Source organism: Panicum virgatum, chromosome 5N (genome assembly GCF_016808335.1).
Source record: "Panicum virgatum strain AP13 chromosome 5N, P.virgatum_v5, whole genome shotgun sequence".
In the NCBI taxonomy this organism is placed as follows: domain Eukaryota; kingdom Viridiplantae; phylum Streptophyta; class Magnoliopsida; order Poales; family Poaceae; genus Panicum; species Panicum virgatum.
Window position 1 is genome coordinate 7750863 of NC_053149.1, and position 24621 is coordinate 7775483.

Sequence of the window (24621 nt, forward strand, 5' to 3'; positions counted from 1 at the left end):
TGGGAGGTCTGCTGCCCGCGTCAGCCGTCGCGTCTATCGTAGCAACCGCTCGTGTCAGGTGTGCTCCGGCCTCCGACCACAGCGCGCCGCGAGACTCGCCGGCCGCTCGCCGCGTGGTTTGGATGGACAGCCTTCCTCCAACACGCGTCCACTGTATGTGTGAATCCGTAAGGCCCAGGCCCAGTTGGTGCGGCAGGGACAGGCCTTGGGCCGGCCCTCGGTGGCCACAGCGTGCGCAACAACAAAAAATGAAGGGGACCAACTGCTGGGTTGCCTGCAGTCTAGTTCTCTCATGGGCCACATTGTGCGGCCCACCCAAAAGTTCATGCGAAAAATTCAGAGGTCAGAGAACAAACTCCAACACTTTTGGCCTTTTGGGCGAGTCAAGATCAATCAAACTTCGAACCGAGTCGTTCGAGCTCGAGCAAGAGCCATCAGAATTCCTCTTGACACACAGCAGTATGATTGATCGGTGATTCCCATCTGGGCGAGGCAAATTCTGTCCTCTTGTGTATTGTCCGTGTGAATTGACAGGAACAATGCTCAATGCATGACGCCTATGTACATGGAGATCGAGTGACCCACGGAAGAACAGCGACTAGCCAACGCGCCACAATCTCACAACCCCGCGGGGCGGCCGTCCTTCCTCGGGTCGCTGACGGCGGTGAGCATCCCGCGGAACACGCCGCCGCCCGGCGCGGCCGGCGGCGCCGCCAGGTCGTGCACGATGAACTGGCACACGGCGCCCGAGCCGGTGCTCCGCAGCTGGTGCCCCCGCTGCTCCAGGAACGCCTTCGCGCCGTCGCTGAGCGCGATCACCTCGCCGGATACCACCGTCTCGTCCTCGTACGTCACCACGTTGGGGATCAGCTGCAGGGAAGAAGAAAAGAAAAAAAAAAAACACAGTGCTCGGGGATTGAGAACCGGTGGGCATGGCGTCGTGGTGCCTGTGTTTTCGTTTGGTGGTGTACCTTGTGGTAGACCCTGGGCTGCTGGACGGCGGCCAGAGGGTCCATGCCGACGATGAAGTGGTTCAGGAAGACCTGCAGCACCGTGGCGATGATGTTCGTCCCGCCGCTGCCCCCCACGACGCCGGCGAGCTGGCCGTCCTGCAGCGGCAACACAGGCAGGTCCACAGCTGTCAGTACAGGCGAGAGTGGCGGCGAGACGTGCCCGATCGAAGTCACACGGCACGCGATACCTACCTTGAGTATGATGAGCGGCGTCATGGAGGAGAGGGGCCGCTTGCCCGGCGCGATGAAGTTCGCCGGCGCGGGCGGGAGCTGCCCCGGCGTGCGCTTCGTCGCGGGGACGGAGAAGTCGTCCATCTCGTTGTTCAGCACGATGCCCGTCGACGGCGACAGCACCTTGGCGCCGAAGTAGTAGTTCACGGTCGTCGTCATCGCCACCGCGTTCCGGTCGCCGTCCACCACGCACAGGTGGCTCGTGCCGTGGTCGTCCAGCTGCCTCCATCTGATCGACGCCAACGAACAAAAGAGGAATTCATCAGCCAGTGCTCTGACGCTTGCAATCAGGAGATGTGCTGGTGCTACGATGCAGTCGCGTACTTTGGGAAGTAGTAGCCGGGTGGGAACGTCGTGTTGTCGACGATCCTTCCCCGGATCCTGTCGGCGAGCGGCAGCGACAGCATCTCGGCGACGTCGCCGGTCACGTTGACGAAGTCTGGGTCGCCGAGGTCCATCCGGATGGCCAGCATGTGCTTGATCGCTTCGATGAGCCGGTGGATGCCGAGGAACCCCTTCAAGAACTCGAGCGACTTGTACCCACCCAGGACGTTCAGCATCTGCAACGATCACAAGGAAGAAACCATTGCTGCCATGCATTCTGAACGAACCAACTGGATTCCGAGATCGATTCGAGCAGCAAGAGCACTGATCTGACCATCGCCATGCCGACGGTGCCGCTGGACGGCGGCGGCATGCCGAGGAAGGTGTAGCCCACGGCATCCGCGCGCATGGCGTCGCTCACCTCCACCTTGTACCGTGTCAGGTCCTCCACCGTCACGATGCCGCCCGCCGCCCTGACGTCACGGACGAACGCCTCCCCGACGGCGCCTCCGTAGAACGCCGCGACGCCCTCCTCGGCGACGCGCTCCAGCGCGTCCGCCAGCACCGGGTTGCGGCACGTCTCGCCGGCCGCCAGCACCCGCCCCTGCGGCGCGAACACGGCGCGCAGGCCGGGGTCGGCGAGCACGTCGGCCTCGCTGCTCTTGAGCGCGCGGGCCACGTACGCGACGATCTCGTATCCGTCGCGGGCGAGCCGGATCGCCGGCGCGACGAGGTCCCGCCAGGGGAGCCGGCCGTACCGCGACCACGCGGCGTGGAGGCCCGCGAGCTCGCCGGGAACGCCCATGGCGAGCGCGCCCTTGTACTTCGTCGACGGGTCCGCCGCGTACATGTCCTGGTGTTGGCACAAGCACAAGTTTGCAGTTAGAACAAGTTGCTAAGTATATCGCTGTTCTTGGTTAAAACTTCTTTTTTGGGGAAATTGTTCAAATTTTCAAACAAGTGCAAAATTACGAAAAGGGGTTACTTTGCACGTTAGCTACTTTTTACCTGTGATTTAAAAACAAAATTCTGTCGGAACCATTTAAAAAACAGGTGTTGTTCTTCAGTTGGAACAATAAAACATTCTTAAATCTGAAATGTGAGAAATCCACGTGATGATCACGATAGTCAGGTCTTGTTTAGATCTCAAAATTTTACACCAAAAAACGTCACATCGAATATTTGGACACATGCATGTTGTACTAAATAAAATCTATTTGCAAAATTTTTTGCACGGATGAGTTGTAAATCGCGAGATGAATCTAATGAGCCTACTTAATCAATGATTTGTAACAGTAATGCTACGGTAACCATTCGCTAATTATGAATTAATCATGCTCATTAGATTTGTCTCGCGATTTACAACCCATTGTGCAAAAAGTTTTGTAAATAGATTTTATTTTTCGAAATAGTAAGATTCTCTTTTAAAAATTTACGCCAAAAAAATCTAAACACAACAATAAGACGGCAGACAAGCATCTGACTCGTCATCAGTTGGCACCCCCTGATCTCTGAACTTCTGATTGCAGCCTTGCAGAGCAGAGCAGGGCAAATGATTTTTGCAGAAAAGTTAGCACATTTTTTTTGGAATATCTCATTACAGGGCTTGTTCTTCCATTGCACTGCAACATTGCAAACATTACGAGATGTTCAGAAAAGGAGAAATGCACGTGATGATCGCGGTAATCTAGAGCCGTCCGAGAATATGATGGCAGACGAGCAACTAATCAAATAAGATGGTTACCTGTCAGAGAATGGAAGCAGAGCAGTGCAAAATAGTTTTGCATAAAGCTACTCTAGCTATAGTAAGCACAGAAAAAAAATTGCTACGTTTTCTCTGATCTCATATCACGCGTGCTACCTGCCATTCTAACTTGTACTGACTGTTTGGTCCTGTGCTGTTGGGATCGTGGGCGTGCTTGGTCACGTGGCTATATAGAAAAATAAAAAGTGATGGGATATTACGCCAAATCTACAGTTTATCAAGTGATGCGTTGACACCCATTACGCCATTACCCATATGTACAGCATATGGTCTTCAAAAGTTTCTTCAGTACGCGGGCAATTTGCTTGTATTTTTTTAAATATGAGTTTCTATGGTCACAAAACCCCTCCATAGTCCGACTTAAGGCCCGTTCGGTTTGCCTGTTCCGGGCATGGATGAGAGCCGGAATTAGGGCCCATTTGGTTTGTGACTGGACAAAGCTGTCTGGGCCAGGCAGCGCTCCCAGGCGTTCAATTTTGATCGCCTGGGGCTGAGATCGATGTATGGCTAGCGAGCTGCCTGCCAGGTCACCAACCAAACATGCCCTTAATCTAGGTGATTGACGGCCTGGTGTTCCAGCTGGAATTGTTCCAGGCAATCGTTCCTAACTAAACGAACGGACCTTACGATTACATTAGTTCAACACAAGGTGGTAGAGTTTCGCTGAAGTTTTTTTTTTAAAAAAAGCAAAAACCAAGCAACCTATCTATACTAGGTGATATCCCGCGCGTTGCTGCGGAATTTCTTAAATAAAATTTTAATGTGAAATTTGAAAGTAGAAAAAATAAGACAATTGCATGGCAACATTCACACAAAAATCGGTGGACGGTGATGTGACATTTGATATAATGGCAACCTATCTATACTAGGTTCATATATGATGTGGATAACTTGCATGTTAAGAGAAATAGAGTTAATGACTTTAGTATGTATCATTTATATAGGCTATATAGATGATATAAATTTTACTTGCATATTATTTTTTATCAGGATCCAGCAGAAATCGATAAACTAATAGAATAAACATCAATAGAATATTTGATCACATTATAGAAGAATAGGTGCTCAAAAAATAGAGTATGTATATGACTTTACATTAAAGATTAAAAGTATTGCAAAAATAGAGTATGCCTATGACTTTACGTTAATAGATTAAATATTAAAAGAATTGCATATAGTAGAGATGATATGGACATTTTTTTGTTTATTGAATCTCATAAAAATCGATAAGCTAATAGAAGAAACACCAATAAAATATTTGATCACATTATAGAAGAATAGGTGATGAAAAAATAACGTATGTATATGATTTTACTTTAGTTAATTAAAGATTAAAAATATTGCATATTGTAGAGATGACATGTACATTTTTTTAATTAATAAGATAGTTGAAAGTTAGTGGGACACTTAGTGGAGAATGATGTGGACATCTTGCATGAAGAGAGAAATAGTTAGTGGGTGCCATCTATATAGGATATATATAGATTTGTCCTTGATTGTCTAGTATTTATGATCCCCACTCTATGAGTTTTACAAAACTTGGCTTTCGGAGGCAATGGCTCCTTGATTCTTTGAGAGGAACCTACTTTAGCGGTCATCTATCACTCGCGCGAGCACTGCTGGCCCACCAGACAGCGACGCGCGCACCACCCAACAGAATGGGACCCAACCGGCGCCGGCCAGGTGTCACGCGGCCCCACATGTCATGGACGGGCGCGAGACGAGCGCCTGGTAGCTGGAGCCTGGAGCTGCTGATTGTGCGAGCAGGGGGAGAGGGGTCATGATCACGTACCGGCGTGGCCGCTGCCGGCGCGGTCTCCCTGGCGTCGAAGGCGACGGCCCGGCCGGAGGCGGCGTCCCGGACGACGACGAAGGCGCCCCCGCCGGCACCGCTCGACATCGGGTGCACCACGCCGAGGCAGAGCGCGGCGGCCACGGCGGCGTCCACCGCGTGCCCGCCCGCGCGCAGCGCCGCGGTGCCCACCTCCGAGCACCGCGCGTCGTCCGCCGCCGCCGCGCCGACCCCGGACTCCACCTCATGCCGGCTCCGCCGCGCGCCGGCGACCGTGGGACGGCGGGCAGCGCCAGCGCCAGCGCCAGCATCCCCGGAGCTCAGGAGCAGCAGGACGCCCGCCAGGACCAGGAGCGCCACGGCGATGGCCAGCGCGGTCCACGGGCGGCGGCTGCTCCGGCGCCCCCGGGGACTGGGAGGGTGGTGGTCCTGCTGCGCGGCCGCTCCGGCGGCCCCGAGGAGAGGGCCCTGCAGACCCCCTCCGCCCTCGGCCATGGCTAGCTCTAGCTGCTCCCGCGCCGGATAGGAGAGATTCTCGCCGGGATTCCGGGACAGGACGCGATCCGGGGAGGGGAGAGCGGGTTGTGGGATTATTCCCGGATGGCGAGAGGCTGCGAGAGCGAGAGCTCGGCCCCGTGTTCTTGGCGTGTGGGTACCTGCAACTATATAGACAGTGCCCCTCTGGCCAATTCGACGTCTCTGTTCGCGCCGATTTTTATCTCTCTGGCCAATTAGTTTATATAGCAATCAGATGCAAGCAAGGCGCAAGTTGCACTTGAATTGTCTGTATCAGCGGCGCGGTTGAAGAACACGCTTGGTTTTTTCCTTTTCGTCCATAGTTTATTTCGCCGGGTAATTAATTTTTATTTTTTGAACCAATGCCGGATGTTCATACCCACAATCTGTACGTCTTTATTGCTGGCTCCCAGATGGATTGTGATGTGATCTACCCCGTGCTCAGAAGCAACTGAACTGGCGCCAATAGAATAGTAGCTCATGCCGTCATGCGAACCACAACTGTCTGAGCAAGATGACAGTATGCAGGAGCACTCAACAGAACCGACAGAAAACGGATCATGAGGTACCACAACAGTATGCAGGAGGAGCAGTCAACAGAACCATCTGCAGGAATTGACCACATCTGCCGTGAGTTTTTTATTTGTTACCGCAGTGTTTGGGAGATGGTTCTTGTTAATTTTCCTTCGACAAGAGCAGCAATGTTCAGGATAAAAACAGAGCGAGTGGCGCCTGATGCATGCAAGCAACCAAACAGTGGACGAAAATGAAACGACTTAAACAAATGCCCAAGTTGATGAAGAAGCTGTCGTGCGGTGGAGTTCTGCTATTCTGACGGGGCGGAAGGAGGTGAACATTGCTGCTTCGGCCATGTCGCGGTCCGGGGCGGCACGGCAGCACCGGCGCTGAACCTTTCTTGCACGCCTCGTCGCCTCCCTCTATCCCCCCTCGAGGTTTCAGTCTCAGCTCAGCCGTGACCGTGAGGCGGGGCGGCCGTGCCCCCATGCCTCGGTCGCCTCGCCGCCGGCGGGTCGTCACCTGGCGGCTGTGGCTATCCCACTGTCCCTGTGTCCTTAAGGAAATGAACGGCGCCTCCTCCGTTTCATGGCCTGCGTCACCCTCTGCGCAAGCGAAGGTGGTGGAGGAGACGCCGGGGAAGATGCATCATGCATTGCCTTGCCGGGAGTCTCTGTATGGAGCAGCAGAACCTGTCTAGATGCGTGGCTGCTGATCGCGACTGCTTCTTCATGTTACCAGCGATGAAGAGTACACAGTTGTACACGTACACGGTAACACGGATACACCAGTCGACTCCTCTCCGGAGGTGAATTGTAGGGCATTGATTCCTGGAGCACGAAAACAAGTTCGAAAGTTCCTCCTAGTACTTGCCAGTTGTAAAAAAAAAAAGATATAAAAGAAGTATCAGCAAGCATGTATCGAGTTTAAGGCAGACACCCTCATTCAGAGTCATTCAGCACGGTGACCAGGACCAACTTCTAGACGAAAAACGTAAGCAGCGTATCACAATTTGCAATGATGGATTCAGGATTAGCCCTGCTAATGGTTTTGGTTTAAATGAGTTTAATGAATTGGGTTTTGATATGAATGGTGTTTGGTTGGATTCAAATGGATTGTATTAGCTGATGGGTGGGGTGAAGTGAGTTCTATATAAATATGGATTGGAGTGGATTGGGGTGGGCTGAAATGAATTTTTTATACAAAACAGTATGACTATATATATGTCGGTCCCGTAAGAGCAGGACCCTAGAAATAAAACATCGCTTCACATTATAAAATTCTATCGGAATTGACTGAAATTTGTTGGAGATGGCTCAGTATGACTAGCAGCTACTTTATGTAAAGCAGTGTGTCTAGAATTACACTTGAGTCCCACATCAAGAGCCGGACCCTAGAAATAAAATATCGCGTTCACACTATAAAATTTTATCGAAATTGACTGAAATTTGTTGGAGATGACTCAATATAAATAGGAGCTACTCCGTGCAAAGCATCATGGCTAGAATTACACGTGAGTCCCACATCAAGAGCCGGACCCTAGAAATAAAACCTTGCGTTCACACTATATAATTTTATCAAAATTAACCGAAATTTGTTAGAGATGGCTCAGTATAACTGACAGCTACTCTGTGCAAAACGATATGGCAAAATCTACACTATAATTTTTTTAAAAAAAACAGATTCTTATTGGGTTGCAACCATAGTTTGGCTAATAGTTTATTACATCATGAGTTAAAATATTTGAATTGGATTGGTTTGTGGTGGTGATTTGGAGTGGTGTGAGTAATATTAATTTTTCTAATAATGGATTGGTGTGGATATAGTTTGATTTCCAACCCATTTACACGGCTATTCAAGATGGGCGTTTGACGCCCCAGTTGTGGCGCAACAATCTCTTCATCAGTCATCTCCCTATAAAAGTGGCATTACTACTTTTGCAAGCACTTCACCGAAACTTATCTGCACCAGTACATTTTCGTCACAGTCCTGACGATACAGTGCCAAAAGTTGCATTAAAACTCATTTGTATGACTGGCTAGTTGTCAGCTTCGCAATATACCCTCCAAACAATGGTTTTATAAGGTTACAAGAGGAGAAAAAGGGGATGTATATGAATGGTCTGTACAATCCAGACTCTGCCGAATTTCGGAACCCACCTTACAGAATACACACGAGTATCTTTATCTACTTCTACAGATCCTTTACCTCTGCTTGTACATTTACTTGACTCCTGTTCTACTGTCCATCACCCCCTCAAGCCTAGCATATACTGAGCTACTTGGTCTGACCACTTACCAGCACATTACCTGTGATCCCGGATGTCTATTGGTGTGCACCTCAAGTTTAGGCCTCCAAGAGACCATCAAAATTGTCTCTGAGATCAACTGTGGCACTGAACTGGTCAACTGAATTAACCTGCAACAGCAAACTATTTATTAGAAAATAGAGGTGGGAGCCATCTTGAGCACTTTTCTGGCACCCAAAAAAAGAAAGAAAAGTACAATTGTCGGTTGTCTTTACATGATTTGAAGTGATCATTCAGTTTTTTTTTATTAAGAGCTCCAAGGAAATCTGAATTTACTGGGAAAAAGACCCCTACGGAACAAGCTACCAATTTTGCAAAACGGAGAAGTCCAACCCTGGTTACCCTGATTCTTTGCGACATATGCTTCAGCATGAAGAGTACCTGAAGGGTCAGTTGTACTTACCAGTTGAGACAAAAATGACGTCCAATTAGGCTGTAATGATTACTGCACTATGCGCTTCCTCTTCGACCTTTTGCCCTTCTTCCCTGAGTAACTTGGAAGTTTCTTGTCACTGCCAGTGTTGGATGCTTCCTCCACAGGTCCTCCCTGTTGTCAGGTTTACATGAGTAACACATGAGGAACTTCAAATTTTCAGGAGCTGTAGTGGCAAGGAGGATTTCCAAGTAGAAATAGCCTCGCAATGTTCTACTATAGAAAGATATATAAGTAACGGAAATGGGTCAAGAATACCTCTTCTTCGGTCTCGTCATCTGACTCTTCATCCTCTGGGTCATATGCTGATGCCGATGCTTTTGAATCTCCTGAAGCGAGTGCTTTGTTGAGTTTTCTCCTGTTCTCTTGTTCTTTTAGCTGCCTAAACCTGCTTTGCAAGATTGCATGGGAAAATTGGAACTGGAACAGGAGAAGTCTTAAATAATAAAATGAAGTTCAAAGGCACCTTTCCCCAGCTGGTTGAGCATTAGAGCGTTTTGCACGTCCCGCTGTAATTATTCCGCTACCTCCCTCACTGACTACAGGCTTTGCTCCTCCCATTTTCCGTAACCACACCTGCTGTGCTGTGCTGAGGACATTGTTCGTAAACCTAATGAAAAAGATGGAAGTCAATACACAACGATGTTATGGATTTAATAATTTGTCAGAATTAAGTGAATAGGGAAGGGGTTATGAACTTGTGAAAAGCAGTCAGCACCGTAACCTGAAATAAATCTGAACAAATTTGACAATGAAAAAAGACTGATGCACATACCAATAAATGGACAATCCTGATGGCACAGACAAAGAGAACCATCCAATCATAAATGGAAGAAATTTCAAAACGAGCAGTGTGTTCTTCTGTGACGGGTCATCGCTCTGTAGCAGACCACAGATCAAGTTAAACCACGACAGTGTACAATTGGCAATATAGACAACGAAAGAGTATACACAGGGAAGTATTAACCTGGGGTGGCTTCATTATCTCCATAGAGACATATTGGGAAGCAACAAGTAGAACAGGCAACACAAGATAACATATTGTGTCATGCCAGCCTAATGGAGGATGACCATCCTGCACATTTTGTTTGTAATGTTAGTCTCAAGTGAAATAGATCAGTCTTTTTTCTCAGAAAAAGTAATGAAATGACTAATCTATAGGTTAATAAAGAGATCAATTTCAATACCACAAATGGGAAGAGCCACGAAATTCCAGAACCACTTTGCCGAGCTGCAATTGTTGTGGGGCCTCCCAATGATGGAATCCAGAAAAATCCTTCAGTCAACAGCCCCTTCATGTCATAGAAGATAATCAGCCCAAAAAAGCCACTTAATCAAGCAAGCTTCAAGGGGTTGGACTTAATTTACCTCATTCGCTACATTTGAAAGGGCTTGGTAAAGGCCAATCCAGACAGGTATTGTTGCCAGTGTTGGAAAACATCCTGCCAAAGAAAGTATAAAATCATGATAATATCATAAACACAATGGTTTGTAAGGCAGGGACAAATTCTATCAGAAAAAACAATATACATCACATAAAAGGATACCATTTTAGGAACCAAGCACAAAATAAAATAGCTAAAAAACTTAACTGTCAGAACAGTATGGTTTAGGAGGGAAAATTCAAGCAACCTGCTAAGGGGTTGACTCCAGCTTGCCTATATAACCGAGCAGTCTCTAGCTGTATCCTTTCCTAATAAGAATTATGTAAAAGCAGGATTGCACAAAATAAGAATTATAATAAAAATATGAAATTAAGTGAATTTGAAAATGGCAAGGCTAAAATAAGTTTGTAGGGAGCACAATCAATGATTGAAATTTCCGACAGCTATACAAACCTGGTTGCCTGCATATCTCTGCTGGATTGCCTTAATCTGAGGCTGTAAATTCTGCATTGCCAGAGTTGATTCCACCTGAAACAGACGAGAAACTCAGCAATCAATCGATCAAATTCATAATTGGGAACCAGAGATTGGGCGACTATTCAAATGGGTTAGGACATTCACCTGCTTTTTGGTTAGAGGCAATGTCGCAGCCTTGACAAGGATTGTGAGCAGAATGATTGCAAAACCATAAGAGTACGGCACATGAACTGCTGAAAGGCCATCCTTGAGCACCTGTATGACGAGGCTCAGATAGCATCAGCATTCCATTGCTTTCAGTGCTATGAAACTTAGTATCATAACTAGTGAATTAAGAGTATGGCAACGCATAAGTCTGAACTTCTAGCATTTCGCATCAAAAGCGCTGGCCACTTAGTATCCTAACTAGCCAATTAAGAGCATGGAACCACATAACTCCGTAATTCTAGCATTTCGTGTCAAAAGCCTTTGAGGCTAAATGCCTTAAACATGCGTAAGGAACGGCAAAAACTTTGTGAACACATATTCCCATGTCAAAGCAGCCCTAGACAACACCACGAACCAGCAAGGGAGCAAGGAGCCTTTCCTACTGATCAATGTTGCTGCGAGAGTGCGAGTTACAGAGATAGAAAGCACGGAAGCATGAGCAGTGCGTACTGCACACAGCCCAGTACTCCTCTTGACTGTCCAGGAAGTTGCAGTTCCGTAACTGACTACTCGGACACATTCAATTCTCCCAGAGTCGGTTCCGTAACGGCAGCTTGACCACCACTGATGGATGAGGCAACCATTACCTTGAGCACGACCTCGAGGGCCTCGGAGATGAAGCCGAACCACCCGCCGTTCTTCTGCACCTCCGTGGCCGCCTGCCCCGCGTCCCCTCCCCCGGCCGCGGCGTCGGCCGCGACGACGGCGGCGTCCGCGAGCGTGTAAAGCGCGGCCTCGGCGCGCTCCAGCGCGGCCTGGAGGTGGGGGGCCCCGACCCCGAGCGAGTCGAGCCCGTGGAGGCCCGCCCTCACGGCGCACGCCGCGGCGCGCCGGCGGGCCGGGCGGAGCCGGAGCGGCGGGAGCAGGCCCGCGGCGCCCCCGCCGGCGCGGGGCAGCGCGGGGAGTAGGGACGAGGGGGAGGAGAGCAGCGCCTTGGCCATCGCCGGGGAGGAGGGGACGGCGAGGATGGGGTGGGGGTTTAGGGCTAGGGTTTCATGCACGGGGCCGGTGGAGGGTGTGGGGGCGGTGGCGGTGGCGGGAGCGAGAGGTGGAGGTGGAGGTGGAGGGGGAAGAGGAGGTGGAGGTTGGAGGTGGAGGAGGAGAGGAGGTGGGGGGCGCTTTATCCGCTTCGGTGCTCGTGGACTCGGCCCACAACAACTACTGTTCAATCGGGACTCGGGACTGATTTTTTTTAAGGCAAGATCACCCGTAAACTCCGTAAATATATAAAAAAACATCATATCGAATATTTGGACACATACATAGAGTACTAAATGAAGTATATTTATAAAATTTTTTGTATAGATGAGCTGTAAATCGCGAGACGAATCTAATGAGCCTACTTAATTCATAATTTGCAACAGTGATGCTACAGTAGCCATCCGCTAATTATAGATTAATCATGGATTAATTAGCATCATTAGATTCGTCTCGCGATTTACAACACATCTACGCAAAAAGTTTTATAAATAGATTTCATTTAGTACTTCAAATTAGCAAGATTCTATCACAAAATTTTTTACGTTTCATCTAAACACGCCCTTAATCTCAGTGGCATACTGGCATTGTTCCCCTGTTCACTGCTCAGTGCTCACTCCAATACTCTCTCTATTTTGCCTGCTGCTCCCCACTCCATGTACTTCTTTAATCCCTTCGATTCAAAATATAATCCGTTTTTCCTTTAAAAAAATATAATCCATTTTTTAGGACTCCGTCAAAATTCATGATTCCATATTGATTGATATTGGTGAAGTTGCTGTTGCTACGATTGTCATGAGAAACACTTCCATAATGCGCAAACCCCCCCCCCCTCTTTTTTTTATGGAGGTAGCATGTTTTCATAGATTCTATTATACTGGTTAAAATGTCAACTTGTAGGCCATCTCATTATTTTTAATATTTGTGTTTTTGGATCAAGGAATAGGCTGTGGGAGCCTACAGATAGCTCAGCTGTGTCTTCTAAATTCATCAGCCAGTACCTGTTTCTTTACGAAATGGAACATATGTAGTAAAAGAACCGCAATGCCCTTACTCATGGTTTTATTAGACAAGCTGACCTTTGAGCATTTGACTTACAATTGGTCATCCTATAAGCATTTTTAGTTAAAAAAATGCTTTTACACAAATGGTTTCTACTCAAAATTGATGTTCAAAATCTATTCTTGAAGACTTCCTCCGTCAAAACGCTCCTTCCATGGATGAACTAGGAAAGTACATCTTTGCCCTTTTTCTTTCTTGTATTGATCCGTGTCAACATTTTATAAAGACTCCTCTAGAAAAGTTACTTTTGTAAAAGTTGTCTTTGTGTAGTGTATTTTGCATTAATACGATGTATATAGTGCCCCTCAAAACACTTCTCTTCGGAAGCTAGCAAAAAGCACCTCCAAATGTGCTTTTGGCTACTAATACAAACAAAGCTCTCAAAAGCCAATTTCAAAGCGGGCTGTTTGTTTCAGCTTATGGCTTTTGGCTAGAAGCCAAAAGCAAAAGCCGAAACAAACGTGGCCTTAGTATTAAGGTGCTTTTCAAAAGCATATTCAAACTAGTTTCAAGAATCTTCTTACAAAGCATGACTAGTAGAATTGAAAAGAAAATGTCATTTTTCAAAAAAAAAAGAGAGAAGAAAATATCGCGTCAAATTGGGATCCGCAGCACTAGCTTCAAATTCCTCCACTTTCAAACATGTACGAGGTCACGAGGATGATGCGCTATGGTGTTACACTTGCTTGCTTCAGAGATGACCTAAGTGGCACTTGACAGTTCTTACTCCCAGCTCTGGCCTCTGGGCACACAATTCAGTACCAGAATTGGTGCCACCTCTAAGTTTCTGAATTCAGCAAACCAGCCTGTTTCCGGCTCTTGATCTGCCATTCTGCCACCCGGGCATCCACTCGCTGCTGCGGCAGCTCCTGGCCACAGAGAACCACCCGCTGCCAGCATATTCGCCGGTGCTTTCTCCATGCGTCCACAGATCTCCCATGGGAAGAAGGATCATTTCATGGCTCTGTACTGGCCACACGAAAGCCTGAAAAATATCCTGCTTCTCAGGATCAAGTAAGGAGAGATCTTTTGCGGCACAGGTTAGTTAAAGACATCACAATTCACAGCATTCAGGTTGTCCGCAAAATTACAGGTTAGATTCACCCTAAAAGGATGAGACTTGTTACCTGTTTATAAAAACACAAGTCTCTCTCCAGCAGCTCAGTACCAGGATACGAGCAGGAGTCAGTTGAAACGATGATGCCATATATGGGTGCATCAATCACGAATACAGCAACACATCAGGTCCTGATTCGGATTCGGATGAAAGCGAGACACCCACATTAAAACAGTTAAGGCAATGATTACAAAATTGTCGAAATAGATGGCGCAATTCTGAACCTCACAATCACATTAAAACACCAACCATATTATGAGCCTGATCATCTGACTATACACAGAATCTTAACTAGCCACCTTTCAGATAGTCAAGGAGATCACCAATATATATGTAACAGAGGTACAGAGGGTGAATTAATTGAGGTAACTTTTGCCTAAATGACCAAGTTTTATGGGGGGAAACAGAAGTTATAAGCCAACTGTTTAGCAGCAAAAGATGATGGATTTCACTGATCCATGGTACGACCTGTTACACTTTGGTATCTCATAGCATGATACCAGAAGATCTATATGCTAGCTGTTTCTCTCTGCTATGATAAAACAAGATCGTTGTCGCCAAGGTGCGGTGGCCTCATGCACACCTGAACTTCATGCTCCTCTGGTCCAACCCGGTGCTTCGGGACCATGATTTCTAGTCCAGTTCCTGTCTCATCGTAATATGCCTCAATCTTTGCATCTTCTGGAATCCGGGTGGCCAGAGGTATCTCTCTCACAAACTTGCCAGGAGGGCAGTGCTCAGGGAAAGGGTCTGTCAGCTTGAATGTCCTGCCATGCCTCTTGATGATGGGCATACGGGCGGTGCTCACACATCTTATCTTCACGATGCCATGTGTTAGCGTGTTCCTCCAAGAAACCTGGACACTGTGTGGGTCGGAGAAGAGCATGCTCACCACGATTAAGTACCCTTCACCATCTTCATATATCGTCTTGGCAGCAGTGACAGGCCCACTTGCATGTTTTGCCACACCAGTGAATTCATGCATCCATGATGGCTCACCAGTATGAGCTTCTACCTCTTGCTCTCTGTCAGAACATGAATTGTTTGCCATCACACAGTCCTCCTCCACACCATGGCCAAAGAAATCCTTGCGCCGTTTGGCACATTTGGGTGAAAGGTCCATCCCATCATCTGATGATGGTGGAGTTGATAGGTTGAGACCTGAACCATTCAATCCCTTCTTATGACTGTGGGATCCACGGACAGCACTCTTTGATGCCGGTGGATGTGGCCTGTCAAGTTCAAAATCAGTGCTCGGAAGATTCCTCCATGACTCAAAGTCACTGGCTTTAGATGGTATTGAGAAATTAAGTTCCCTGCCTGTCAGTTCAGCCCACCTCTTCAAGTCAGCCTCAGGAACCGCTGATAAATTAGGTGAGACCACAATCTCAATCCCATGAAGGCACTGCGGATTCGACAGCCCTCGGTAATGCTTTCGCTGCATGCGGTGTGACCTTGAAAAGCCCTTGTCAGCGCTGAATGGGAATGATGGCTCCCCATGCTTGGAATGCCCATTCATGAAACTTCGGAGCTGCATCTTACCAAGGGCATTGTCAGGCCGCTCCTTGAAAACCCACATGTACATGTTCTCCATGTCGTGCTGCACCAGGAAGACATCAAGGCGAAGGTCAGACTTGTCGAAGCCTGAGATGCACCCAGACGCATCTCGTGTCACCTTCCCCTTTGGCTTCTCCACAAGCGCAGGCCTGAAGTAGTGATTGAAGAAGAACCATGCACCCCAAATGCTGTCTCCTCGCTTAGCACACTTCCTCGCACCGACGCCGATAGTGGTATTGCCATTGCTGGTCGACTTTGCAAGTGTAAGCGCAACCTCAGACTCATAATTATGTGTTCCAAGAGTGACATCAAGTATGTCGAACCCCTCAAGGTTCCACGATTGAGGTGGTGGGGAGGGATCCGCAGAAAGCGGGAGGTTGATGTCCGGGGGAACTGGGTGCGCCGATTCACGCCGGGGAATGACGAAGGGTTCCCGGTCACCACCACTACCAACCCCATTGGCTGCGCCGGAGGAATCGGTGGAGGCCGGGTCTGAACCTGCAGGGTCCATGGAGAGGAGCGTGCAGGGGTGGCTGTTGCTGTTCTCCATGGAGAGGGATGCGAGGAGGGGCTCCCCCATGGAGAGCTCCCTCCTCTCCTTCTCCTTCGCCCTCCCTATTGTTGCCTACTTCTCTCCTACCTCTTCTTCTTGCTCTGTCACCTCCTGGAGGCTGCTGCCCCTTCTCGCCTGATGCGCCAATCAAGGTTCACGACGACCATGGGAGCCCCACGGGTTTCTCACAGCCTCGCCTCATCAAAGATGGGACTTTCAGCACCAGCAGATCGGGATTTGTGGTGAGAAGCCAATCCGACGGGCGCGACCCTGAAAAAGGATGGAATTGGTGAAGTTATTTTATAACCTCGTCAAATTAACACTGAAAACTGCATAGAAATCAGCATCTAAACCGCGGAAATGAAACGAAACCAAAATTTCCTCTTCTCTAACGGTAGCAACTCAGGGTTTCTGCCACAACAAATCGACATTTTTTTTACCAAATTGCAACGGAGGAACAAAATTTCCCCAAACCATACCAGATAAGATCTCGAAAGCCCCACTACCCACCCAAAAAACTTCATGGGAATGCTAGGAAACAAAGAATAAGAAGAAATAACAGATGGGAAAACAGAACAGTAGGTGGGGGGAGGAGGAAGGGAAGCCCTTGCCCTGATCTAACCTTGTGGAAGGAAGAAACTTCCGGAAGTCCCTTGTTTCCCGGGGGCAAGCCCTCGTGCGGGGGGCTGCCGTGTCTCCGCCCGAGCTCTCGCCGGCGACAGGGGAGGAGGGGAAGGGGGAAGAGGAGGAGAAAGGAGAGGACAGGAGGGGAGGGCCCAGAGATGAAGAGAGGCCACAGGGGGTCTGCCGTCTGCGTGTCAACGGGCTCGGGTCCGGCTAGTCCATTGCGGGTCGCAACCTGCAACCGCGTCTCGTCTCTTTTCCTCCATGAACGGCGCAGGTGGCCCTGGCTGGATCCTCGCTAAAATCCACGGGAAAGGATGCAATAGATGCAAGCCCAAATCGTGATCTTTTGCCACATGATGCGCCATGATTATCTTAAGAAAAAGGATGTACATCATTATCTTACGAAAATTACTAAGAGCTCTGTCACAATGATTGTAAAGGGTACTTTCAGGTGGACGACTCATTTTTTTTCAATCATTGTATAAATTCTCAAATCCTAATTATCGTATTCTAGTGTTTGGATCAGCTAGAGATTGTGAAAGATTGGAAATTGTATGGATCCTTAGATAAGGGGTTGCTGCTATTGGATGTCAGTAGTCTATGATACTCCTAGATAAATGACCATTACCAACCTGGTATGGAGACTTAAAAGTTGACATGTTTATATCAGGTAGAGCTTTTAAAAGCTACAATCCACAATCTTTAGCTAAACAAATCTTAATTTATTTTCAGACTTATTGGATTACTGTTAGGCAGCACACAGACCTACCTTAGTTGATAATAGTTGTGGATGTACTTTGCTAGTACCAGCATCTATAATTGGAATTATAATGTAGGGACATCCAGCATAGTGAGTGTTTTACCATCCCTCACATGATCAGTTTTTGGAATGTTGGGTCTTTGTTCAGTTTAACCTTTTTTTCCTCCTAATCTAGCCACTTCTTTCTCATCCTAATAGAAGCCCACATAGACGAAATCCACTGCCACGTCAGCCAAAAGGTTGAGGAATACTACTTTATTTTCAAACATATTTCCAGTTGGGCATTAACCAATAATGAAACCTAAGCAAGACTTGAAAAAAAGATTACTAAACAACAACTGGACTTTTTCCATAGCAAAACACAAAGGTATTATTGTTTCTCATGCTGAGCTATACAAGTCCCTCTTGGTAGCTACCTAGCCGTTGGTTTTGTATCACAACAGCAGGCAGGTTCCTCAATTCTTAACAGCTGATTAGTATGCGGTCAGGTAGTGCCTGCCATAGCTGACGAGCGCTAGGACTAGGAGCTGCCGTACGCGACAAGAAGGCCTGAGCATCTGGAAGGGAGATTATTCTGACGAGCCTGTGCGTCCGGAAACTGCGATGAAGTGCCCTCAAGGCAAAGATAGACCAATCCTACGACTCGTTCGCAACGGCCAAGGTTGCAATTGTTCAGCAAGATTCTAGGGCCAAGTGGCAATACGGAGTACAATTTAATTTATCCAAGCGGCAATACAATTTAGGGACAATTTAACTTATGTTCTTTTTAATGAAATTTTGTATTCTTAGAACATCTTCAAGAATTCTTGTATCCATAACTAGTTAAAATCCTAATTTAACTATTATATAAAAGAAAATAGCTAGCAAAAAAATAATAAAATCCAACAGCTTCTCTAAATCCAACCCGTGCTCCACTGCTCCTCCCGTTCACCTCGTGCACCTCCAGCTCCAGCTCGCACGGGCACCACCCCGCGTGCTCCTGCAGCTCGCGCTCACACCACCGGCACCGGCGCTGGCCAGGTGGTTTGCCTGCCTCTCCTGCACCATAGACACGGCGCCGGCGGAGGGACGCGGCGCCGGCGTGGGAGGCCCGGCGGAGGGACCCGGCGCCGGCGGGGAAGGCCGGGCGGCGGAGGGACCCGGCGCCGGCGTGGGAGGCCCGGCGGAGGGACCCGGCGCCGGTGGGGAAGGCCGGGCGGCGGAGGGACGCGGCGCCGGCGTGGGAGGCCCGGCGGAGGGACGCGCGGCGCCGGCGGCAAAGGGACGCGCGGCGCCGGCAGGGGGAAGCCCGGCGGCGGCGGGACGCGAGGCGCCGGCGGCGGAGGCCCGGCCGTGGAGGGACGCGGAGTCGGCGGCGGAGGCTAGCCGAGGGCTGCCTGGAAGCGCGGGAGGGTGGGCCCGGAGTGGGATGGCGAGTGCTGCACGCGGGGCAAAGATGCCTAGCGGAGGCGGATGGATACAAAATCAGGATAGATGGGGAGCCGGTTGCAGTAGCTGTTGGAAGACATTTTTTTCTCTTCGTTTTCTTTTTCTGACTAGCTCACACCATATACAAGAGCTTTTGGAGATGCTCTTAGTACTATTTCATTGGTCTGGTTGGACGAAGACGGTTCCATACACATACGACGTGATGCAACCATTTGATTGAATAACGTTGATTGTACATTCAGTGATTCGAAATATTTTTAGGGAAAAATCCAGTTTACACTATCGAACTATCACAAAAATTCGATTTCCCCATTAGCCGGCTTCATTAGCCCTTATATCCTAATGACTTATGTCCACCTAATCATTAGCCGGCTGTCATTGGACATAAGTCAATTATTTCATCTTGCTTTCTTGTTTTTCTATGATTTCTTGAAAAAACCATTTGAAGGAGACGACGATGCAAAAGGTGAGTAACAAAGCCGTGTGGTGTTAGGCCAGTTCGATCGCTGAGTCACGAGCAGGCAGCTCAACATGGCACACTTGGAGGTGTAAACGGAACAAGATCTGGGATGCGTGGCATCAGTGGTGGTTAGGATAATGATGCTCACGCACTGCCACTTGAAAAGCATGGCACGGTGTCACCGGACAGTCATGGGCAGGGACAGTCTGAAAGGCATTGCGCAATCTGCATAATCGGAGAGCAAGTACACCAGGCGAAAAAGAAGCAGAAGCAGGCATCGCTCTTACGATTTCCGGCAACTGGACGGAAGGTAGAAAGGAAGCGAGAGAGGCACATCAAACCTACTACCAGCTGCAGAAAAGGCAATCCAGGGATGCAGAGAGAGATGCGATTGGAGGTTGGGCTTCCTTTCATCAGTCACCTCATATCTCTGCCCACCCTTATCAGCTATCTTTTTTTTAAAAAAACTACCCTTATCAGCTATCACTCCTCTCCTTTTTGTTTCCAAGTGAGAGAGTAGCCACTGCATATCTGATTTGCCTAAAGCAAGTGCTGACTGTATCTTTCTTGCTTCTTGCTGTTCAGGGCAAGTGACTTCACTTACAGAAACTTTATTTTTTTTAAGAAGAAAATATAATTGGACCCATTTTTTATGACATAATTAGACCCAATTCGAAAAGGCAGAGCATCAACACCGAAAACCACCAGACTTTTTTTTTGAGAAACATCCACTTATATGAATTTATTTCCATTTACACATGGACACTCTGTTATTCGCACCTGATAAGAGCATCACGTTCTAACATTCCCTTGTCTGCATGCTTGCTCTGAAGAACAAACCTGAGGGGCTGTGCATCCTCGAAATACACTAGTCCTTTCAATGGATGGTGAAGCTCATGAGGAGAAGTATTAGGTTATGCGGCTTTCGCCTTCGACATGGCCTTCTCCCCCTAGGAGAGCATGTAACAGTACATGGAGAATGCGTCCCGTGTTCCCTCCCCTTCCCATTTTCCCGTTTAAAACATAAACACCAAAAGCGCACAAAAGTTGAGGTTGAACAAAATTTTGTACAAAGAGAAACAAAAAGGACAAAATTGTCATGCATGCATTTAGCGGTCAGCTCTCCTGCCGGTTCGTTTCAAAAAAAAAAATTGTCATGCATTTGAGGCGGTGAGGACGATTTACCCCCTTCCCCAATGATCTGTTCCACCTCTCCTTCCTAATCATTCTTTCTCATTTGAGGTTTGAGTAGTGACTGCATCTTGACCTAAAAAAATGATGGTACCCTTCTTGGTTCTATTCTGGGGAAGTGGCTCCATTTGCAAAAGGATAAAAAACAACTATTAAAAAAATTAACTTCTGTGGAACATTATCCTTATCTGGTTTTATTTTAATTTATCCATGGAAAATTTAACTTTTTTCCTTGTTACACCGAAACACTGTTCGCAATCAAACACTGTTGGCAACAGATAATAATATAAGAGTAGTATTCTAACAAGTCCCCAGTCTGCAGACTTCCACTGAAGATTAAGTTGCAAACAAGAGCCACCATTCTCAGGTTACTGGATACTCCAGAACTAGGAAGCTCTTTTGAAGTATTATGCAGCTTTTGCCTTTGATAAGGCCTTCTTCCTTTGGGTGAGCATATAATGGAACAAGTACGGAAACCCTGAAGGTCATCAAAATGAAATAACAGTGTCTTATCAGGCCTTACTTCATCACAATGTCGGTCACCAAATGTAGGAAAATTGTGGGATGTGGTACCTGGAATGTAGAGGATGGATAAAATAATACAAAAATAGTAGTAGCTGAAGGGGAAATTCCACTTGTTAGGCATCTTGAGACAGTATTTTCCAGATGCCTGCAAAGTATGACCAAGGAAAGGAAGGTAGAGCTTATTATCAAATGAGCAACATCATTTAGCCCGCCCTTGTTTTCTAATATCCGAGAGTTACCTTCATGAAAGGAAGGGCAGCATAGATTAAGCCAAGCTCACTGACAAGACCGATAGGATATAACACAAGAAATGTACTGTACCTATAAATAATTGATCAAAGAACAATGAAGCACGACATCGTTTGCTATAAATAAAATAATTTTGTTTAACACTACTCCCTCCATTCCAAAAAACAAGTTATCCTAGGAATTCCAGGACAAATTACCAATAAGAAGGTAAAATGACCATGTTTGCCCCTATTTACTTACCATATTTGCAAGTAATTGATTCTTGCATGCACATGCATTTTCTAAATAGGGTAAGATGACTTATTTTTTGTATAAATTTTGAATCCTAGAATAACTTTTTTTTTGGACGGAGTGAGTATGTGAAATAGTAATATTTCTATCGAACAAGTGTTAACCTAAGCCATAGGTGCCAGTAAGGTATAATTCCAAATGCTTCCTTCAAACCAAAGAAAGAGTATCTTATGACCTGTAACAAATCAGCAAACTTTTATAAAGTTTATGTGTCATGAAGAAAATACATAAAAATCCAAGAGTAAGATGAGAACAAAAATTTCAAAGCTCTGATTAACTTGATATTTTTTTACTCGACGAATTTCAAGAATACCATGGCATTAAGAAGCAAGACTCATGCTATTGCAATCAAGAACCTTAAAACATATATGTTGGATGATATAGTTACATGTACCTCAGTTATAGACCAGCTTAGGACCAAGGAAGTAACGAGAACGTGGGAATGTGTCTGTAATACAAAAATCTACAAAGATTAATCCGTGGTAAAAATAATCCATAATCTAGTTCAAAAAAATAATCAATCATCATTCACCCAGTCTTAAGAGTTAAAACGTAATATCACCTAATCTCTATGTATTATATTATATACTTAAGAGTGCTTTCAAATCTATAACTTGTTCTAAAGCTCAAAAATAAAGCAATATCTCTCCAATATGAACTAAGACTTTCTAGTGACGCGCAAACGATACCTCAGCAAAGCTCCACAAGATGCCCCATGTAACAAACAACCTCCCGGAAAGTTGTGGAATAGTTGCAGAGACGGGGGATCTCACAAACCCTTAAAGCAGTTCAACATATCATAGTAGTTAGAAACTATATATATAAGCAAAGAAAAGCAATTTGTTTGGGAATAATAGTTAAATCTGACATGACACTTTGTGAAATTTAAAATTAGTATTCGTATGTTCAAAATAAAGGTTTCTATTTGTATAATAAAATTTGGTTTGATATTGGAAAGGAGGCAACATGAAAAAAAATGAATATAAATTTCAATGCATGCTCAATAGCTAATACATTAATTGAAAGTACAATGTATTTTTTGTTATGTGTGCACCCAAAAGGATCTTTTTACCAAAAAATTCACAATAGGGACAACCCGAAATTTCATTGCTTTGTAGGAGATCTTTTTACCAAATACCATGAACTCCAGCATACGGATAAACTTAATGCGAAGAATATCCAGTAGATCCTAAACATAATGTTTTTTACTAAAGTTTCCACCAAGCGGAATTGCTAGGAACTAACAGTCCTTCAGAACTCATGGAAATTTCTTTTATCCTTTTTCAGTCTGGTGCACTACAAATTTCGAGACTGACAAGGATAGTGGAAATAACCTAACTACTCTATTTGTAAGACACTTGCTTTTGAAATGAAAGAGAAGCAATTCTTACCTAAAATAGGATGAAGAATCTGTAGTACCAGTGAGACCATCATCATCAGGAGAAAACAAAACCTTTATTCCACATGTTTAAAAATATAAAAAGATGCAAAAATGCATAACTATGATGGAAGAAACAGTAAATATCTAGGGCGTCAGAAACATATTGATGAGTGATTGCATCATCTTGCTATGGGCTAGGTACATTTCGGTTGATTTTTCAAAAGAAAAGGTTGGTGAGCATGGCTCTTCTTTTGAGTGTACGAGTTTCTATTACCCCCTCCGTTTTTATTTACATATCGTGTTAGGTTTGTCTTAAGTCAAATTTAGCTAACTTTAACTAAGCATGTAGAAAAATATAGCAACAACTATACTACCCAACATATGTACTATCAAAATATATTTCATGGTAATAAGTTCAATGAAACAAATTTAGTATTGCAAATATCATTTTTCTATAAATTTGATCAAAGTTGGCTAAATTTGACTTAGAAAAAACCTAATACATGACAATGTAAATAAAAGAAGGGGAGTATCCCACGAGACTTTATTGTTGTACTTGGCACAAATTTTTTTTAAAAAATCGACCTAAGAAGATTCCATAGAGATTTAAATTCTAGAACTCTCGTGTGGTATTCAATTCATTGCAAAAGTATCTAATGCTTCAAGGAACCTCCAGTAAGGCAGCGGTCTGTGCGAACAGCAGTGGCTGCTCAACAGCATCATAGACAGTCTCATGTCCACTGGCCAACAATGCTAACGTTGCGTAGTACAGAACCTGGGCCCTGCATGATCCAAAGTCCAAGAATCCCAATCAAACCAACAAGGAGCCCAATCCCAAAATTAAAAATGCACGCAAAAACTCGGTTTGGAACCGAAAAACAGCAGACAGAGCATCAGACCATCCATAGAAGGCAACCCAGTTGTACACGGAGAGGTAGAGCCGCCCAACCATCGACCGGCCGGCCGCCATTGAAGAGTTGCAGTGAGGAGAAGACACTGAGATGACCTTGTTTTTATAGTGGTGGCTTTGGCTTGGGTGGTTCTCCGTTACCCCATGTAATGATGTAAATGAATCATATGTAATGCACTACAAATAACTTTTCAGCATCTTGGTTGTGGCGGCTACTGCTCACCACCTCCACTAAATGCAACCATATGACTTGTGAGTTTGTGATCAGTGAGTTGCCTTCAGACACAGCGGGTACCACATGCACAATTTCTTTCTCTAAAATGATGTCTTTCATGTCCGAGCAGTGCTTGCTGCCGGCCACTTGCAAAAAAAAAAATCTTATTTCCTTTAACTGTTTTGTTTTGAATCAGACACCAATATGTATAAGTTCAGATCATAACTTGTGATTAGAAGGGTTAACACTACGCCGCTCGTTTTACACAGACAAAGAAAAATTAATTATATGCTGTTATACGACATCACAAGTTTGATTCAATTCAAAACTCTACCCGGTTATCCTGCATTC

The 24621-nt window shown here is 46.2% G+C and overlaps 4 protein-coding genes across 5 annotated transcripts; all 4 read right to left on the bottom strand.

Moving 5' to 3' along the window:
• Nucleotides 1–420: 420 nt before the first annotated feature.
• On the bottom strand, nt 421–5870 carry LOC120675701 (glutathione hydrolase 3-like). Its single transcript, XM_039956906.1, has 6 exons — nt 5126–5870; nt 1903–2421; nt 1569–1804; nt 1206–1473; nt 972–1109; nt 421–870 (listed from the first exon to the last, which is right to left on the bottom strand). The coding sequence occupies exons 1-6, from the start codon at nt 5618–5620 to the stop codon at nt 619–621; spliced, it is 1908 nt and encodes a 635-aa protein (XP_039812840.1). The 5' UTR covers nt 5621–5870; the 3' UTR covers nt 421–618.
• Nucleotides 5871–8167: 2297 nt separating this feature from the next.
• LOC120673635 (inner membrane protein ALBINO3, chloroplastic-like) lies at nt 8168–12032 on the bottom strand. The gene is made up of 12 exons (XM_039954580.1): nt 11555–12032; nt 10905–11015; nt 10737–10811; nt 10531–10591; nt 10267–10340; nt 10086–10190; nt 9866–9973; nt 9674–9777; nt 9365–9508; nt 9157–9286; nt 8869–9012; nt 8168–8575 (listed from the first exon to the last, which is right to left on the bottom strand). Exons 1-11 carry the CDS (start codon nt 11906–11908, stop codon nt 8908–8910), a joined length of 1371 nt encoding a protein of 456 aa, XP_039810514.1. The 5' UTR covers nt 11909–12032; the 3' UTR covers nt 8168–8575; nt 8869–8907.
• A 2287-nt stretch (nt 12033–14319) lies between these two features.
• LOC120672602 lies at nt 14320–17082 on the bottom strand. The gene is made up of 2 exons (XM_039953098.1): nt 16857–17082; nt 14320–16504 (listed from the first exon to the last, which is right to left on the bottom strand). The coding sequence occupies exon 2, from the start codon at nt 16259–16261 to the stop codon at nt 14657–14659; it is 1605 nt and encodes a 534-aa protein (XP_039809032.1). The 5' UTR covers nt 16262–16504; nt 16857–17082; the 3' UTR covers nt 14320–14656.
• Nucleotides 17083–20623: 3541 nt separating this feature from the next.
• Nucleotides 20624–24148, bottom strand: LOC120676869 (very-long-chain (3R)-3-hydroxyacyl-CoA dehydratase PASTICCINO 2A-like). Of its 2 annotated transcripts, none has more exons than XM_039958199.1 (9): nt 24046–24148; nt 23817–23928; nt 23157–23175; nt 22455–22543; nt 22160–22213; nt 21870–21940; nt 21465–21546; nt 21274–21370; nt 20624–21178 (listed from the first exon to the last, which is right to left on the bottom strand). In XM_039958199.1, exons 1-9 carry the CDS (start codon nt 24114–24116, stop codon nt 21108–21110), a joined length of 666 nt encoding a protein of 221 aa, XP_039814133.1. In that variant the 5' UTR covers nt 24117–24148; the 3' UTR covers nt 20624–21107. The 2 variants fall into 2 exon arrangements, with proteins under 2 accessions (XP_039814133.1, XP_039814134.1); XM_039958200.1 differs by having other exon boundaries at nt 23157–23218; nt 24046–24129.
• Between the last annotated feature and the right edge of the window lie 473 nt (nt 24149–24621).

What these genes read in the sequence shown, in the direction of transcription:
- LOC120676869 (XM_039958199.1), bottom strand. Translation starts at nt 24,116, where the DNA reads ATGGCGGCCGGCCGGTCGATGGTTGGGCGGCTCTACCTCTCCGTGTAC. An exon ending in TGGGTTGCCTTCTATGGATG is followed by an intron (nt 23,929 to 24,045) that starts GTCTGATGCTCT and finishes TGGATCATGCAG; the next exon opens with GGCCCAGGTTCTGTACTACG. An exon ending in TACTGGCACCTATGGCTTAG is followed by an intron (nt 21,547 to 21,869) that starts GTTAACACTTGT and finishes AATTATTTATAG; the next exon opens with GTACAGTACATTTCTTGTGT.
- LOC120673635 (XM_039954580.1), bottom strand. Translation starts at nt 11,908, where the DNA reads ATGGCCAAGGCGCTGCTCTCCTCCCCCTCGTCCCTACTCCCCGCGCTG. An exon ending in TGGAGTCAACCCCTTAGCAG is followed by an intron (nt 10,341 to 10,530) that starts GTTGCTTGAATT and finishes TTTCTTTGGCAG; the next exon opens with GATGTTTTCCAACACTGGCA. An exon ending in CGTGGCTCTTCCCATTTGTG is followed by an intron (nt 9,974 to 10,085) that starts GTATTGAAATTG and finishes CAAAATGTGCAG; the next exon opens with GATGGTCATCCTCCATTAGG.
- LOC120675701 (XM_039956906.1), bottom strand. Translation starts at nt 5,620, where the DNA reads ATGGCCGAGGGCGGAGGGGGTCTGCAGGGCCCTCTCCTCGGGGCCGCC. An exon ending in CCCGGCTACTACTTCCCAAA is followed by an intron (nt 1,474 to 1,568) that starts GTACGCGACTGC and finishes GGCGTCGATCAG; the next exon opens with ATGGAGGCAGCTGGACGACC. An exon ending in AGCCCAGGGTCTACCACAAG is followed by an intron (nt 871 to 971) that starts GTACACCACCAA and finishes TCTTCCCTGCAG; the next exon opens with CTGATCCCCAACGTGGTGAC.
- LOC120672602 (XM_039953098.1), bottom strand. Translation starts at nt 16,261, where the DNA reads ATGGGGGAGCCCCTCCTCGCATCCCTCTCCATGGAGAACAGCAACAGC.